This window comes from Prunus dulcis, chromosome 5 (genome assembly GCF_902201215.1).
Source record: "Prunus dulcis chromosome 5, ALMONDv2, whole genome shotgun sequence".
In the NCBI taxonomy this organism is placed as follows: domain Eukaryota; kingdom Viridiplantae; phylum Streptophyta; class Magnoliopsida; order Rosales; family Rosaceae; genus Prunus; species Prunus dulcis.
Genome location: NC_047654.1, coordinates 15,366,681 through 15,381,554, shown reverse-complemented (window position 1 = coordinate 15,381,554; position 14,874 = coordinate 15,366,681). Strand labels below are relative to the sequence as shown.

Genomic DNA, 14,874 nt, shown 5'->3' with positions numbered 1-14,874 from the left:
ATCAGAAGATATATACAAACTCCCCTCATACAATTCTTGAGAAATTCTATTATTCAACTTGAAACTGTAACAACAAAGCCCAGAACCAATGACCATGTCCTGTGAATTATTGCCACGAAGCAGCAACCGTTGAATAAAGTCAGGTAACTCTCTCAGGTAATCCATTTTACCGAAAAGAATTCTTAGCAAGGAAAGTAATCTGCAAGAAAAGATAGAAACAAAGAAACATTTAATAAAACACATTGCAGCTTCTCCAGCAACTTTTAATTAGCCAGCAAGCAAGGTACACATTGCAAACAGTATCCTTAGAAAAACACATTGAGCTCAAAAAGAAGAGTAAGGTTAAAATAAAAAAAATAAAAAATAAAAAATAAAAAAAGCAGCAGTGTACATCCTAAGAAAACTGAGATGCACAACTCTAACCAAATAGAAAAAATACTACTACAATGTTCAAAAGAAAAGAAAACAAAAACTAAAATATAACTGAGAAAGCATGAGATGAGCTAACCTTTGATTATCTGGGACAATGAAGCAAAAACGATGGTGTCAAAGAGAGATCCAGTCCACCAGCACCTTTGATTAACGAGAGTGAAGCAATAAAATCAAATAAGAAGGTCAATTATATAGGGCTTTGAACTAAACGACTTCCTCAATTGGCCCTAAAACCCAATCTCACCAGTAAACCCCAAAAAAAAATCATAAAAAGGGTAACAAATAAACAAACAGGTAACACTAGGAATTTTAAAACGGGAAACCAAATAGAAAAGTAAGTCGTACATATAAATACCATACGCATATTCAAAAACAATTATAAGTTCCCTGTTTTCACTCAACCAAAAAAAAAGTTTCCTGCGTTTTATTTGATCAACAATAAAAAGGTTCCTGTTTCTTCCTTGATTAAAATAATATTAATAAAAGTTTCCTGATTCTTCCTTAAAATAAAAATAATCTTTTAAAAAAAGTTTCCTGCTCCTATCAAGATTAATTAGGTCATTATATGAATACATGACTTTACGGATGAATGGAAAGCATTTTGATCAATTGAATTAATTCCACGCTTTAGATTATATTTCATACCCACAACCAACCCTAAATTCCCTTTTGCCTCAATTTAGCATTGCAATATCATGGCCGCTGAGCTCACCTCGGGTCAAGATCATGCCTTGACGATGGCTTCATGCCAAGACGAGCTCCTTGCCAAGACATCGAAGATCAAGAAATCTCTGCGCAAGATATGGGCGATGGAGAAGTCTCTGCGCGAACTGGGGGAGAACGAGAAATATCTAGCCGCGCTTTTGGCCCAGAAAATCCAACTGATCGATTTGAAGAAATTAATTTCGAAGGAGCTTCGCCTACTACGCCGCAGTAAGGCCGACAGTCACAAACATGGGTCAGTGCATGGCTTACTATGTAGATTTCATCTTCTTAATTTTTGTTTCCCATTTGCATCGCTGGTTTTTTTTTTATACATGTTATATAATATAAAATGTTTACCTTGCTATGTAGATTGTGTAGCTTTGGCTTCAGTCGTTAATTCTCTCTAGGTCTGGAAGTTGTTTGGAAAGATTAATTTGACTTGTTTTGTATATCTCTCTTCTCTGTCCAGCTTGCCCATGGTTGAGAATGCATCAACGACGGTAAATCAGGGGGAAGATAGATCTTTGTTTTTAATGGTAACTTTCACTAGGGGCAAATACACTGATGCCATCTATGAAGTTAAATTCAAATTTGGAGGAGAAGTTGATGATATGGGTGCACGAGTAGCACGTGTAGCCAAGTTCAGTGGTTCTACCCATTTGGGTGCAAGGCTTTTCGACCGCTCCCAACTATATGTGTTTTCAGAGGAGGGTTGGGATAAACCTTGCGTTGATTCATTTGGAGGGTATATCTTTGATACGAAAACTAGGGCATTAGATCGCTTAACACCTTCTACCGTACAGTTTAAGCAGCATGGAACAGTTGTGTCGGCATATGGCACACTTTATTTTCTTGAAACCGAAACGGAATTTGTACAAGGTTCAGGCTTATTCTTTGCGAAATATAACCCTGATAAGAAGGATTGGGTGCAAATGCCTTCGTTTCCATTTTCTTATAAGTTTACTATGGAGGCAACTGGTTTTGCTATTGGTTATGGCGTTATTTTGTATACATTGTCTGACTTGCATGGAAACTTTGATGTCGTTGCGTTTCACTTGGGTAGAAAGAATTGGAAACGAGTTGAAATTGGCACTTGTACTCCGTTCCAAGGGAGAGCCGTGGTTGTAGGTGAGACTATATATGCCTTAAATTATTTTAGGACGGATGAGATTATAGCGTACTCCTTGAGGAGGAAGGTAGTTGACGACGGTGATATTGCATATTCACTAGTCCAACAATTTAAATTGAACGGCCTTGACATTGCTGATCCGCCTTTGCAATTTGATGGTCTTGTGACTGACTATTTGGTTCATCTTGGGAACCAAGACTTCGTTCATGTTAAGACTGGTACTAACGAAGAATGTGATGAGCTTCAACATCTTTGTATCACCACGTTTCAAATTGTTCAAGGAATGATCGAGACCTTGCATTCAACTGTTCTTCGTGTGAAAATCGATGTCCGTAATTGGTTCATGCTTACGCTCGGCTTTACTCCGTAAGTTTTCTTCACATTTCTCGTGTTTTCATCATAACATTAATCCGTACATTGGATTTTATTGTTTACAATGATTACGACTCTCAGGGAATGCGGGGATTATGAACCCGAAGAAAGTAATAGTGCAGCAAGCATGAAGCAGCCAAAACAAGAAGATGACACCACTTTGGATGAGAATTCTTTGATGCATGAGGTAAAAGAAATGTGTTTACATGAAATTGATATATTTTTTTCTTTGTTTAATGACCATGAATCAAGAGACTTAATTGTTTGCATGTGTATAAGTGTTTTTATTAGCATTTGGATCTAGTTTCTCACATAATATAATTGGGTTTTGCAGGAAGAAGCCAAACATGAAGTAGCCTTCATGCATCATGAAAAAGCAAACCAGACAAAACCCAAGAATGCAAGCGGAATAATTAAAAACAAAAGAAAAAGAAAAAGCGGATGGAAGGAGGGATTACATGTAACCAAAAAAAAGAAAGTGGGATTACAGGTAGTAGAAAACAACCTGTAATGTAAGGACTTGAGGAGCAGAGCTGGGAATCCGTACGTCTTTGATTAGATATTATTGAGGCATTTTACTGCCATCTTTTGTTCACTGTTGATATTGCTATATTTTATTTTTGTTAAGGATATTGAATTAATGATCCTTGTTTGCTATATATAATTATCATGGTTCAGTTTGTTGCTGCACAAACTGATGAATGTAGAGTTCAATTTCGTTTCCAGTACAGGCAATATATATTAGTTATTGGTTTTAGAAGGTTTGGAATCTTGATCATGTGGTTTCTGTTGGTTCTATCTTGCTTCACCGTCTTCTCACTTAGACTACTAATGCCTTAATTAGCATTTGTTAGCTAAAATTCTGTTTATTTCAGTAATTAACTAGCCTCTTCGGATGTGCTTCCGTGCTTGCAAGAGGCCTTTTTTTATAAATTTATAATTTTTTTTTTTAGAATTAAAAATGATAATGGGTAGTTGTGTTCCATAAAAATATGATCAATTATCTAATTTTTCTTTTACTTTTAATTTTTTAAATATGAAAATGTGTGAATTTTACCATATTATCCTCATTTAATTACTAATTTTAATTCTTAATGTTTGCATTAACCAATAACATTTTCTGGTATTTTGAATGTTTCACCATTCTCTGTCTTTTGCTTTATATATATAGATACACATGAAAAGGAAATAGTCTGAATGTTAATAGAAATTTAAATTGTTTCCTTTATATATACTGAATAATGGCATGTATTACCTGAGGAAAAGAATTCCTTTGAAGCCATCATTGGTCTGTCTTTAGTGGAAGACACGGCTTGAATTACCGTTAACCAGAAAAGATGAGGGGGATTTTTGGTAGAAACCAACTGCATACACGATTGAAGAGGTTAGAAACCAACTACAACAGAGACTAAAGAAGGAAGAGGTCTCACCCTCAAAATAGGAGTATTTTTTGTAGTTAAAATAGGGTGTACTTAGTTAATTTTACATTTTAATTTAAATATTAGGATATACTTAAATCATAGGGTGTATTCAGTTAATTTTAGAGTTCATTTAACAAGACCCAATTGAAATTCCAAAATTTAATAATATGACCATTCCCAACTATCCATCTCATTTCCTGAAATAAAATAGGTTGAAATTTTAAAATGCTTATCCAGACTCGCAAATATAATTGGGTTTTGCAATTGCTTTATAAATTGCTTTATAAAAAGAAGAATAATTTTCCATCCCAATTTAGCTAGGGAAGCATTATTAACCAATTGTAGTTTTCTTAATCCAAGCCAACCAAGCATTATTAGCTAGGGAAGATACTCATAAGGTCTTTTGGTTGTAAATAGTATTCCATGCAATAGGCGGAATTTTAGTAGAAGTCCGCAAAAGAAGTTCCTTGTCAGAGTTTCCAGTCTATTAACAAGCTCTTTGGCACATGCGTGAACATGTATCAATTGGTTTTCTGATTTTCTTTTTTACTTTTTATTTTATTTTTAGAATTAATTTTTTTAACATGAAAAAAATGTGAATTTACCATATTATCCTCATTTAATTAATAATTTCAATTCTTAATGTTTCAATTAACCAAAGGTATTTTCTGGTATTTTGAATGTTTCATCATTCTCTGCCTTTTGCTATATATATATATATATATAGGTAGATAGCATTTTTTAAACAAGGAAAGCCTAGAACCAATAACCTTGTCATTTAAATTATTTTCACCATGCAACCATCGAACAAAGACCGAAAACTCTCTCTGGTCATCCATTTTACTGAAAAGAATTCTTAGCAATTAAAGTAATCTGCAAGAAAAGATAGAAACAAACTAACATTTAATAAAACACATTGCATCTTCTCCAGCAACTTTTAATTAGCCAGCAAACAAAGTACACATTGCAATGCACTTTAGCCTTCCAAATCATTCAACATCTTGCAAAAAGTATACTACGTAAGAACAAACAGTATCCTTAGAAAACACTTGAGCTCAAAAAGAAGAGTACAGTTAAAAAAATAAAATAAAAAACAGCAGTGTACATCCTAAGAAAACTGAGATGCACAACTCTAACCAAATAGAAACAATACTACTACAATGTTCAAAAGAAAAGAAAATAAAAACTAAAATATAACTGAGAAAGCATGAGGTAACCTTTGATTATCTTGGACAATGAAGCAACAAAGATGGAGTCAGAGAGAGATCCAGTCCACCAGCACCTTTGATTAACGAGAGTGAAGCAATAAAATCAAAGAAGAAGGGTCAATTATATAGGGCTTTGAACTAAACCACTTCCTCAATTGGCCCTAAAACCCAATCTCACCAATAAACCCTAAAAAAATCATAAAAAGGGTAACAAATAAACAAACAGGTAACACTAGGAATTTTAAGACTCCCTTCTGCCGCAGCATCCCCAAGCCCTAAATTCCCTTTTGCCTCAATTTTGCATTCCAATATCATGGCCGCTGCCATTGAGCTCACCTTGGGTCAAGACCATGCCTTGACGATGGCTTCACCCCAGGATGAGCTCCTTGCCAAGACATCGAAGATCAAGAAATCTCTACGGAAGATATGGGAGATGGAGAGGTCTCTGGGCGAACTAGGCCGGATATGGGAGATGGAGAATTATCAGGGAGAACGAGAACTATCTAGCCCCGATTTTGGGCAAGCAAATCCAACTGCTCGATTTGAAGAAATTAATATTGAAGGAGCTTCGCCTACTACACCCCAGTAGGGCCGGCAGTGGGGCCGTTCATCCGTACCCAAGGTCAGTGCATGGATTACTAGGGGATTTCATCTTCTTAATTTTTGTTTTTCTGTAAAATTGTTGATGTTCTTGATTTGCATTGCTGTTTTTTTTTTTTCTAGAATAAATTTTTTGACCTTGCTTCATTCATTAATTCTCTCTAGGTAGGTAGTTGTTTGGAAAGATTAACTTGACTTGTTTTATATATATATATATATATATATATATATATATCTCTCTCTCTCTCTCTTCTCTATCCAGCTTGCCCATGGAGGGGATGACGGTAAATCAAGGGGAAGATAGATATGTGTTTTTAATGGTAAATTTTGTTAGGGGTGAATACACCGGTGCCATATATGAAGTTAAATTCAAATTTGGAGGAGAAGTTAATGATTTGGGCAGAGGAGGAGCAACTAAACGTGTAGCCACATTCAGTGGTTTTAACGTTCAGGGTGCAAGAATTTTCGATCACGACCAACTTTATGTATTTACACAAGAGGGCCGGGATAAACCTTGTGTTAGGTCATTTGCAGGGCATATCTTTCATACGAAAACTAGGAAATTAGATCCCTTCCCACCTTCTAACATACAGTTTAAACCGTGTGGAACATTTTTGTCGGCATATGGCACACTTTATTTTCTTGGATCCAAATTTCCCTTCGAAAGAAGTCGGAGCCTAGGTTTTGGGAAATACAATCCTGATAAGAAGGATTGGGTGCGACTACCTTTGTTTCCATTTTGTTATCCATTTATCATGAGCGTAACTGGTTATGCCGTCTGTTATGGCGTTATTTTGTATACGTTGTCTGACATGCAACAAAACTTGGATGTTGTTGCTTTTCACGTGGCTAGAAATAATTGGAAACGAGTGAAAGTAGACACTTATACTCATTTCCGAGGGAGAGCCGTGGTTGTAGGTGAGACTATATATGCCTTAATTTTAGGACGGATGAGATTATAGCATACTCCTTGAGGAGGAAGATAGTTGACGACGGTGATATTGCATATTCACTAGTCCAACAATTTAAATTGAACGGCCTTGACATTGCTGATCCGCCTTTGCAATTTGATGGTCTTGTGACTGACTATTTGGTTCATCTTGGGAACCAAGATTTCGTTCATGTTAAGACTGGCACTAACGAAGAATGTGATGAGGTTCAACATCTTTGTATCACCACGTTTCAAATTGTTCAAGGAATGATCGAGACCTAGCATTCAACTGTTCTTCGTGTGAAAATCGATGTCCGTAATTGGTTCATGCCTACGCTCGGCTTTACTCCGTAAGTTTTCTTCACATTTCTCGTGTTTTCATCATAACATTAATCCGTACATTGGATTTTATTGTTTACGATGATTATGACTCTCAGAGAGCGTGAGGATTATGAACCCGAAGAAAGTAAGAGTGCAGCAAGCATGAAGCAGCCAAAACAAGAAGATGACACCACTTTGGATGAGAATTCTTTGATGCATGAGGTAAAAGAAATGTGTTTACATGAAATTGATTTTTTTTTTTTCTAATGACCATGAATCAAGAGACTCAATTGTTTGCATGTCTATAAGTGTTTTTATTAGCATTTGGATCTAGTTTCTCACATAATATAATTTTATTTGCAGGAAGAAGCCAAACATGAAGTAGCCTTAATGCATCATGAAAAAGAAAATCAGAAAAAACCCAAGGATGCAAGCGGAATAATTAAAAACAAAAGAAAAAGAAAAAGCGGATGGAAGGAGGGATTGCATGTAACCAAAAAAAAGAAGGTGGGATTACAGGTAGTAGAAAACAACCTGTAACGTGAGTAGCAGAGTAGGGCATTCGTACGTCTTTGAATTAATTATCCAATTTATATTAAGGATTCAATTTATTTAATCAAACTTTCTTTATCATGAGTGATATGATACATCTCATTTGATCTCTCTAATTCTATTTTCTTTTAAACCTAAGCATTCACAAAACGAGTGCAAAATAAGACATGGCATGTGATGTGTGCCTTTTGCTACTCAAGAAAATGACATTACAAAATCTCACATTATATTACCGTTCATACGTATGTCCTCCCAACCAAAAAGCCTTTGTTGTAAAAGATTATTTAGGGATTAAAAAAGTCTACTGGATTTCTTTACTCAAAAAAATGTCCACTATTGTCAAAAGTTCGGTACGGTGAACTGACGTGGCTCGCATTCGTTGGTACCACCGTTCACGGTGGCGGCTCCGATGCCGAATTTCGTTTTCTCTGCTGGATCTGGTGGATCTGGTAAAGATGGTGTGTGTATTGGTGAGAAACGAGCTCGTACCCATGAGATGTGTGATGTTGGGGGCAGCGATGGTGAGGATTCTTCTCTTCCTGGGCCTCCTCTTCCGATGAGTTTCAAGGACAAGGTTTCTGGTCTCTCTGGCATGGCTGAAGATCATCTGATCATTGGTGATGGCGATTGTGTGGTTATGGATGGGGATATTCCGTCCATTAATTTCTCTGAATCAATTAAGGATTGTCTATATCGTCCTTGGAGAACCTCTGTGATCATCAAGCTTATGGGTCGTCCGTTGACTTATAATTTTCTTCGTGCTCGGCTTCTTCATCGCTGGGCCCTGAAGGGTCCGATGAGTTTGATTGATTTGGAAAACAATTATTTCATTGTTAAGTTTTTGCTTGAGGAGGATATGCAGTATGTGCTCATTGGTGGCCCTTGGCAAATCGCTGGTCAATATCTTGTGACTCAACAATGGAAGCCTGGGTTTAATCCGAAGGAGGAGCGTGTTACACACATGACGGCTTGGGTCAGAGTTATTGGTCTCAATGTGGAGTATTTTCGACCGGATGTTATGGGAAAAATTGGCAATCTAATTGGTCATACTGTCAAGGTTGATGCTCTCACTATGAGCCAAGCGAGAGGTAAATTTGCACGAATTTGTGTTGAGCTTGATTTGTCAAAGCATCTTTTTCCTTTCATTAAAGTTGAAGGTCGTTCTTATGGTGTTGTGTATGAAGGGATTAAGTTGGTTTGCTTTGAATGTGGCTGCTATGGGCATGGTAGGGATAATTGTCCTGTTATTTTGAAAGCCAAGGCTCAGGCTGCTGAAGCTGAAATTGCTAAGGATATGGAGGTTAACACTCCTACTAAGGAGGATGATTTGGATGCTTTCAGTCCTGAGAAGGTTGGTGATGGGAGTTCTTCGAAGCTTCATGGCCAATGGATGTTGTTGCAGCAGAAGAAGTTTCAGAAAGAACAAGGATCTGTTAGTGTTAAGTCTACTAAGGCTTCACCTCAAATTGAGGGAGGTTTTAAGAATGCCTATTCTGGTTCAAGGTTTGCTGTTTTGGATAGTGATGATACTCAAAGGGCTGTAGATGAGCAGGTTGTGAATCCTTTTAAGTATGAGGTTAGTAAGTCTATAAAGCATGAGGCTACCCCCGCTAGTGGGTCTGCTAAGTCTGGGAAGAGAAATACTCCTGCTAAGGATTCTAAGGTGTGGGTTTTCAAAAAACCTTTGAATGACATTACTAATGCCAAGTTGGAGAAGAACAATATTATGGGTTTGAAGCCTGGTCTTGGGTCTAAAAGCGCTGGGAAGCCTAGGGGTGGGCATACTCGTGGTAATCTGATTGTTGGAGCAGTGGGTACGCAAGTTCGAGGTTTGGATGTGCAAGATGATGTTCAGGGCTTGTTCTCTTTTAATGTGGATGCTGCCTCTTTGCATGCGGATTTTCGGAGTGTTAATGTAGTGTTGCATGATCCAGAGCCTCCTGATATTGGTCAAATGGAGCTGAATGAGGGTGAGCCTCATTTAGTTAAAGCTAGTGGTTCCCGCAAGGATGAGCATGATTCAGTTGGTAATGCAGTTGATTTGGCTGGTATGTCAATTGATTTTGATGCCTCTGATGTTGAGGCTGAGCAGGTTGCTCTTTGATGAGGTCTTTCCTCTCTTGGTCCTATTCTTTTATATCATTTTTATGATAATTGTTTCTTGGAATGTGCGTGGTGCTAGTAAGGTAGAGTGTGCTAGTACCATTAGGGACTTGAAAAAGGCTTATGGTATTGATGTTTTTGCTGTGCTTGAGCCTAGAATTGGTGGTTCTCGTGGCCTCTCTGTTGCTAAGAGTTTGGGTTTTTCCCATTATCATATTGTGGATCCCATTGGGTTTTCTGGGGGTGTGTGGCTTCTTTGGAATGGTAATTTTGTTTCCTTACATGTTGTTGCTCATTCGAGTCAAACCATTACTGCTTTAATTACTATGGATGCTAAGAGGTGGTTGCTAACAGTAGTGTATGCCAGTCCGTGTGCTAATGTGAGAACTTCTCTGTGGAAGTATTTTGATGGGTTGGCAACTGTTTGTAATTTACCTTGGTTGTTGCTTGGGGATTTTAATGATATTGTTTGTAGTGAGGAGAAGCTTGGTGGTAATTTGGATGTTGGTGGTCAGCATTTTATTGAGTGGATCGATAGGAATCAACTCCTTACTAATGCTCAAAGGCACCGTAGAGGTATGGCAGGTTCTACTTCTTGTCCTCGTTGCATTTATCCTGTTGAATCTGTTGAGCATTTGTTTAAAGGTTGTAGTTCTTCCTTTTTAATTTGGAACCAGTTTGGCAGTTGGTTTGAGGATTCTAGTGTCTTGTTTCCTAATTTTGATGATTGGCTCTTCCATAATCTGCATTCCAAGAGATCTTTTATGACTGGTTTGGCTTGGAACTTGGTGTTTGCTGTTAGCCTTTGGTTCATCTGGAAATGGCGTTGTAAGTTTGTTTTTGAACATGGTTTCTTGCTCCCCTCTGAGCCGCAGCAGGTGATTCTGAAGTATGTTAAGGATTGGCTTGCTGCCACTAAGTCTATCTCTGCTCCTCTTCATCAGGGTGTAGTCTATCTCCATTGGCAAGCCCCTTTGCCAGGGAGGTGTAAGGTTAATTCTGATGGTAGTCGTAAGCATGCTCGTGGTTACATTGGAGCTGGGGGTCTGTTAAGAGATCATGCTGGTAATTGGATTAAAGGGTTTTCTGTTAATTTGGGTGTTGGGTCTGTGATTGAGGCTGAGCTTTGGGGAATTTTTTGGGGGCTCCATTTAGCTTGGGAAGATGGGTTTCGTACTGTGGAGGTTGAATATGACTCTAAGTCTGCTGTGGATCTTCTGTTGAATCCTCCCAGCCATACTCATCCTCTTTTTAGCATTACCAATTGTTGCTATCTGCTGATTCAGAAGGAGTGGTGTTGCTCTGTCAAGCACATTTTTCGTGAGCAGAATTTTGCTGCTGATTCTTTGGCTGCTATGAGCCATGATCTTCCCTTGGGTTTACATATTTTGGATTCTGCGCCTGGTGTGGTTGTTGAGCTCCTTGCTGCTGATGCCAGTAGTTTGGCTCGTCCAAGGATGAGTGTTTTGTAGTTCTTTTTGTGTTGTTTGGGCTTTGGCCCCCTTTTTTACCCAAAAAAAAAAAAAAAAGCCTTTGTTGTAATAAAAGGGACCAGTACTTATTTACAAATGAGGATTATTTGACTAAAAGACAGCCCATGACCAAAAAAAAATTAATTCACTAATAGGAAACTAAACAGATGTGCTAATAATCCTATCACTATGTCTATAATTTTTTTTCTTTGAAAAAAAAGGAAGGAACGAATATAATTTATAATAATCAATTCACTACTAGCATGTAATGTAGTATATATGAAAGTCCTAACATTTTTTACCAAAAACAAAAAAGACTTAACATAAAAACACACATGAGCTTTAGTCAAGTTGGCTAGAGATCCCCACTCTGCACCTGAGTTTGAATCCCCCTCACTGTAGTTTAGATTATATTAAAGTAGAATATTGTCTTTATAAAAAAAGGGTAAAAGAAATGGCTCCGAAGAAATAAATTGGGGTTCCCAATGCTTCTCCACGCCCAACGAGATACGCAAACCTCGAGATGCTTTACTCCTAACCCCACAAAGTTTTGAGATGGAGCTATTCACCTTTTGTCTTTCGGGTTTCCCACTTTTACCACTAAGGTCTATGTTGTTTCAATTTGGTCAATTTTGCCCATGTGGTTTTTAAGTCCAAACAATTCGAGGACAAACGATTGTTCTACCTTATTGCTCAATAAACAAAAAGAGTAGTGATGTTTAGACACACAACATTGACCACCTTAGTTGACCACTTTATGTGGCAATTGATGTGTCATGCCATGTCAATTAATGAATGTTGTCATGTGTATTCTATTTTTTTTAATTCTATTTTCAATAATCCTTAAAAAACAACAACACCAAAAAAAAAAAAAAACTAAAACTAAAACTAAAACTAAAACTAAAACTAAAAAAAAGTTAAAAAACCCTAGCTAGTGTTGGGGTCTTTTTCGTCCGAAGGCTTATCCGGGCTTTGTTGATTCTTGGATCGCCATAGAGTGTTGAATGAAGACTTCGTTGCCCCTTTGTCTGAGTTAGCGAGCACTAGGCCCAAAGTATCCCGAGGGAGAAGCAAGTCCTAGGGGAGTACTTTGTTCTTCTTCCAGCGGCTGCGTGTTTTGTACTGATGTTTTCGGCAACTTAACGAAGAGTTGAAAATGGTGTATTGATGTTGAACAGGCTTGGCATTAAAGTTTGCTTAGTGAATCAAGGTACTACTAGGCTTGGCATGAGATCTTGGAGTGTGGGAGCTAAAGACCCACAAGTTTAGCAAATGAGAATGCATGTACTTGGCTTAGTGTTAGATATGCTTGAGTTTGGGTGTTGATAATCTGTTGTTTGTGACTATGGCTATGGGGATTTGAGAGTTTCAAGGGAAGGAGGATGAGAGAAAAAGCTTGAGGTTTGAAGGCTATGGTGTTTATAGCTTGAAAGGAACCTTCCACACCACAATCCCTCATGCAAGCCCCATAAACCACATGCCTTGGGTTCACGTGAGCTTGATAGGTGATCGGCATGGGGAAAAATGTATTATTAGTTTGGCATGGCATGTACACTATTTCTATATTTATTTAATAAATTAAATCACAAAATGCAGCTTGAATTAACGCATAACCGACATTATATGTTATGTTGAGCTTTAACTGTCTTTGGGCTTCCCGTGACTTTTTGGGCCTCAACAACTAGCATCCCAGGTAAGTGGCCTCACGTATGTTCTCAATTGTTCCTCGCGTCTCCAGCATTCCCTTCCTCTATTGTTGTTGCACTCTAATAGGAGTATTGCTAGAACGTGGCTGAGAGTTGGAGTCCACTCAATTACCTTATTCTCTACTCTGCTTCTCTCATTGCCTGCATTGCTCCACCAAAATTATCCATCCCCATCCTTCACTGTTGTTGGTAAGAATTAAATTTGCATAGTTGGTGACAGGATCCGACCCAAATTCCCCTTTGGGATCTGAGCCGAACCCTATTCGTGATCGACACCTGGCGAGTGCCGAGCACAAATGACCTGGTTGCCCTTTTGGTTACAAACTTAACTTCATTTTAGCCTTGACTTTTACCAAAAATTCGGCAGAGTCTCCCATGTAATTTGTTCAATCCTCAAAATTACACATGTCAAAACAAGCATATATGCACAATCCAACTTCCAGCATGCGTATATATATATATATATATATATACAATCAACAGTAAAGTTCAAGCCCAAGGGCAATATCAAAGCATCTATACAGATTAATTTACAAGAAGAATATTTGGAGGGTCAAGGACCCTACACTGAGCTGAAGAGATGCAGGAAGCGGAAAATGCCCTGTGGTGGCTTTCAGATGCACGTCTACGGCCTGGGGGCGCAAAACATTTAAAAGGTGAGTGGATCCAAAAACAAAGTTTTAAGAAAAAATAGCATAAGAACATAATAACCCTACTGTAAAAACAATTATACAAAACTAATTCATTCTTTTAATCATATACATACTGAACATATATTTATAAATATATGTCAATCATACTCATAATCATCTTTAAACTCTTAAAAGCGCTGAAATCAGTTAAAAACTACCACCTAGGTGTACCCCGTTAATTCTGTCAATTCCTGATATACGTCAATTCCTGATAATCCGTTAATTCCGCTGGCAGGTCTCAGTGACACAAAGTCAACCCGAGTCGCAAACTGGCAGGATTCAGGGGACCATAGTCAGCTTGATCCGTATTCCTGGCTCCCACGGTCCCAGCGTTCCTAAAACTTTTGAGGCAAATGTCAAGCGCGCTAACAAAACTGAAGGCAAACGGGATGTCCGTGGACATTGTCATATCCAAAGGCAACATATACCGAAGGCAACCTGTTTCTATAACTGGGTACCTAAGGTGGCATAAGAAAATCTAAAATCTTTGAAAAAATATGATAAATAACTGAATTTCTATTAAATCTAGAACTTTGTTGCCATTTATCTGTTATTTAGCTAAAATTTCCTTTTTCTATATCCATAATGGATATCTCACTCGGTAGCATGTGAATTCAAAACATTTAAAAGCATATATCAACTAATAAAACACTAATCTTTGATTTAAACTTATTCAAGATCAAACACTGTAACTGAATAGCATAAATTCATTTATGAAAACAAAGAGTCCACTCATAGCTGGTCCGAGCTCGCTGGACCTTTTGAACGTCCCTCCTGCGTGTCAACTGGTGCCCGGGTGCCTGAATCAATTACCATAATAATATATATATTAATAAAACTACTTGATATAAATATTTAAATAAAACCTTGACCCCCGGCTCCTGAAGTGCGTGCATCCAATTAAAGTTACTCCTGCGCCCACATTAACATTCCTTTAAACCTAGGACACAAGTCCCATGAGTCAGGTCTCAACTGGACGGTTGGTTTGGTCACACTCGCACGATCAATGGTTCAAAACCATTGAACCCAGAGATCACACAAGATGCGAGATCCGTTCGGGGTTCAAACGTTATCCAAATTAAGATCCGCGAATTCTTACGCCCTCATGACAACACAAGGATCATTCTAGGACTGAGTGTGGTCCCCACCAAACTGCCCACGTGCCGTCACACACGCCGGCAGCTCGTGGGAGGCTTGATAAAATCCTGGCGGCCGGAAAAACTCCAAACC

At 38.0% G+C, this 14,874-nt stretch overlaps 3 protein-coding genes across 3 annotated transcripts; all 3 read left to right on the top strand.

The window, feature by feature from the left end:
• The first annotated feature begins 1,037 nt into the window (after positions 1–1,037).
• Positions 1,038–3,358, top strand: LOC117628522. The gene is made up of 4 exons (XM_034361001.1): positions 1,038–1,390; positions 1,607–2,632; positions 2,720–2,825; positions 2,973–3,358. Exons 1-4 carry the CDS (start codon positions 1,128–1,130, stop codon positions 3,147–3,149), a joined length of 1,572 nt encoding a protein of 523 aa, XP_034216892.1. The 5' UTR covers positions 1,038–1,127; the 3' UTR covers positions 3,150–3,358.
• Positions 3,359–6,866: 3,508 nt separating this feature from the next.
• LOC117627016 lies at positions 6,867–7,761 on the top strand. Its single transcript, XM_034358884.1, has 3 exons — positions 6,867–7,148; positions 7,236–7,341; positions 7,483–7,761. Exons 1-3 carry the CDS (start codon positions 7,126–7,128, stop codon positions 7,657–7,659), a joined length of 306 nt encoding a protein of 101 aa, XP_034214775.1. The 5' UTR covers positions 6,867–7,125; the 3' UTR covers positions 7,660–7,761.
• Positions 7,762–8,075: 314 nt separating this feature from the next.
• LOC117627015 lies at positions 8,076–9,792 on the top strand. Its single transcript, XM_034358883.1, has 2 exons — positions 8,076–8,759; positions 8,856–9,792. The coding sequence occupies exons 1-2, from the start codon at positions 8,081–8,083 to the stop codon at positions 9,773–9,775; spliced, it is 1,599 nt and encodes a 532-aa protein (XP_034214774.1). The 5' UTR covers positions 8,076–8,080; the 3' UTR covers positions 9,776–9,792.
• Positions 9,793–14,874: the final 5,082 nt, after the last annotated feature.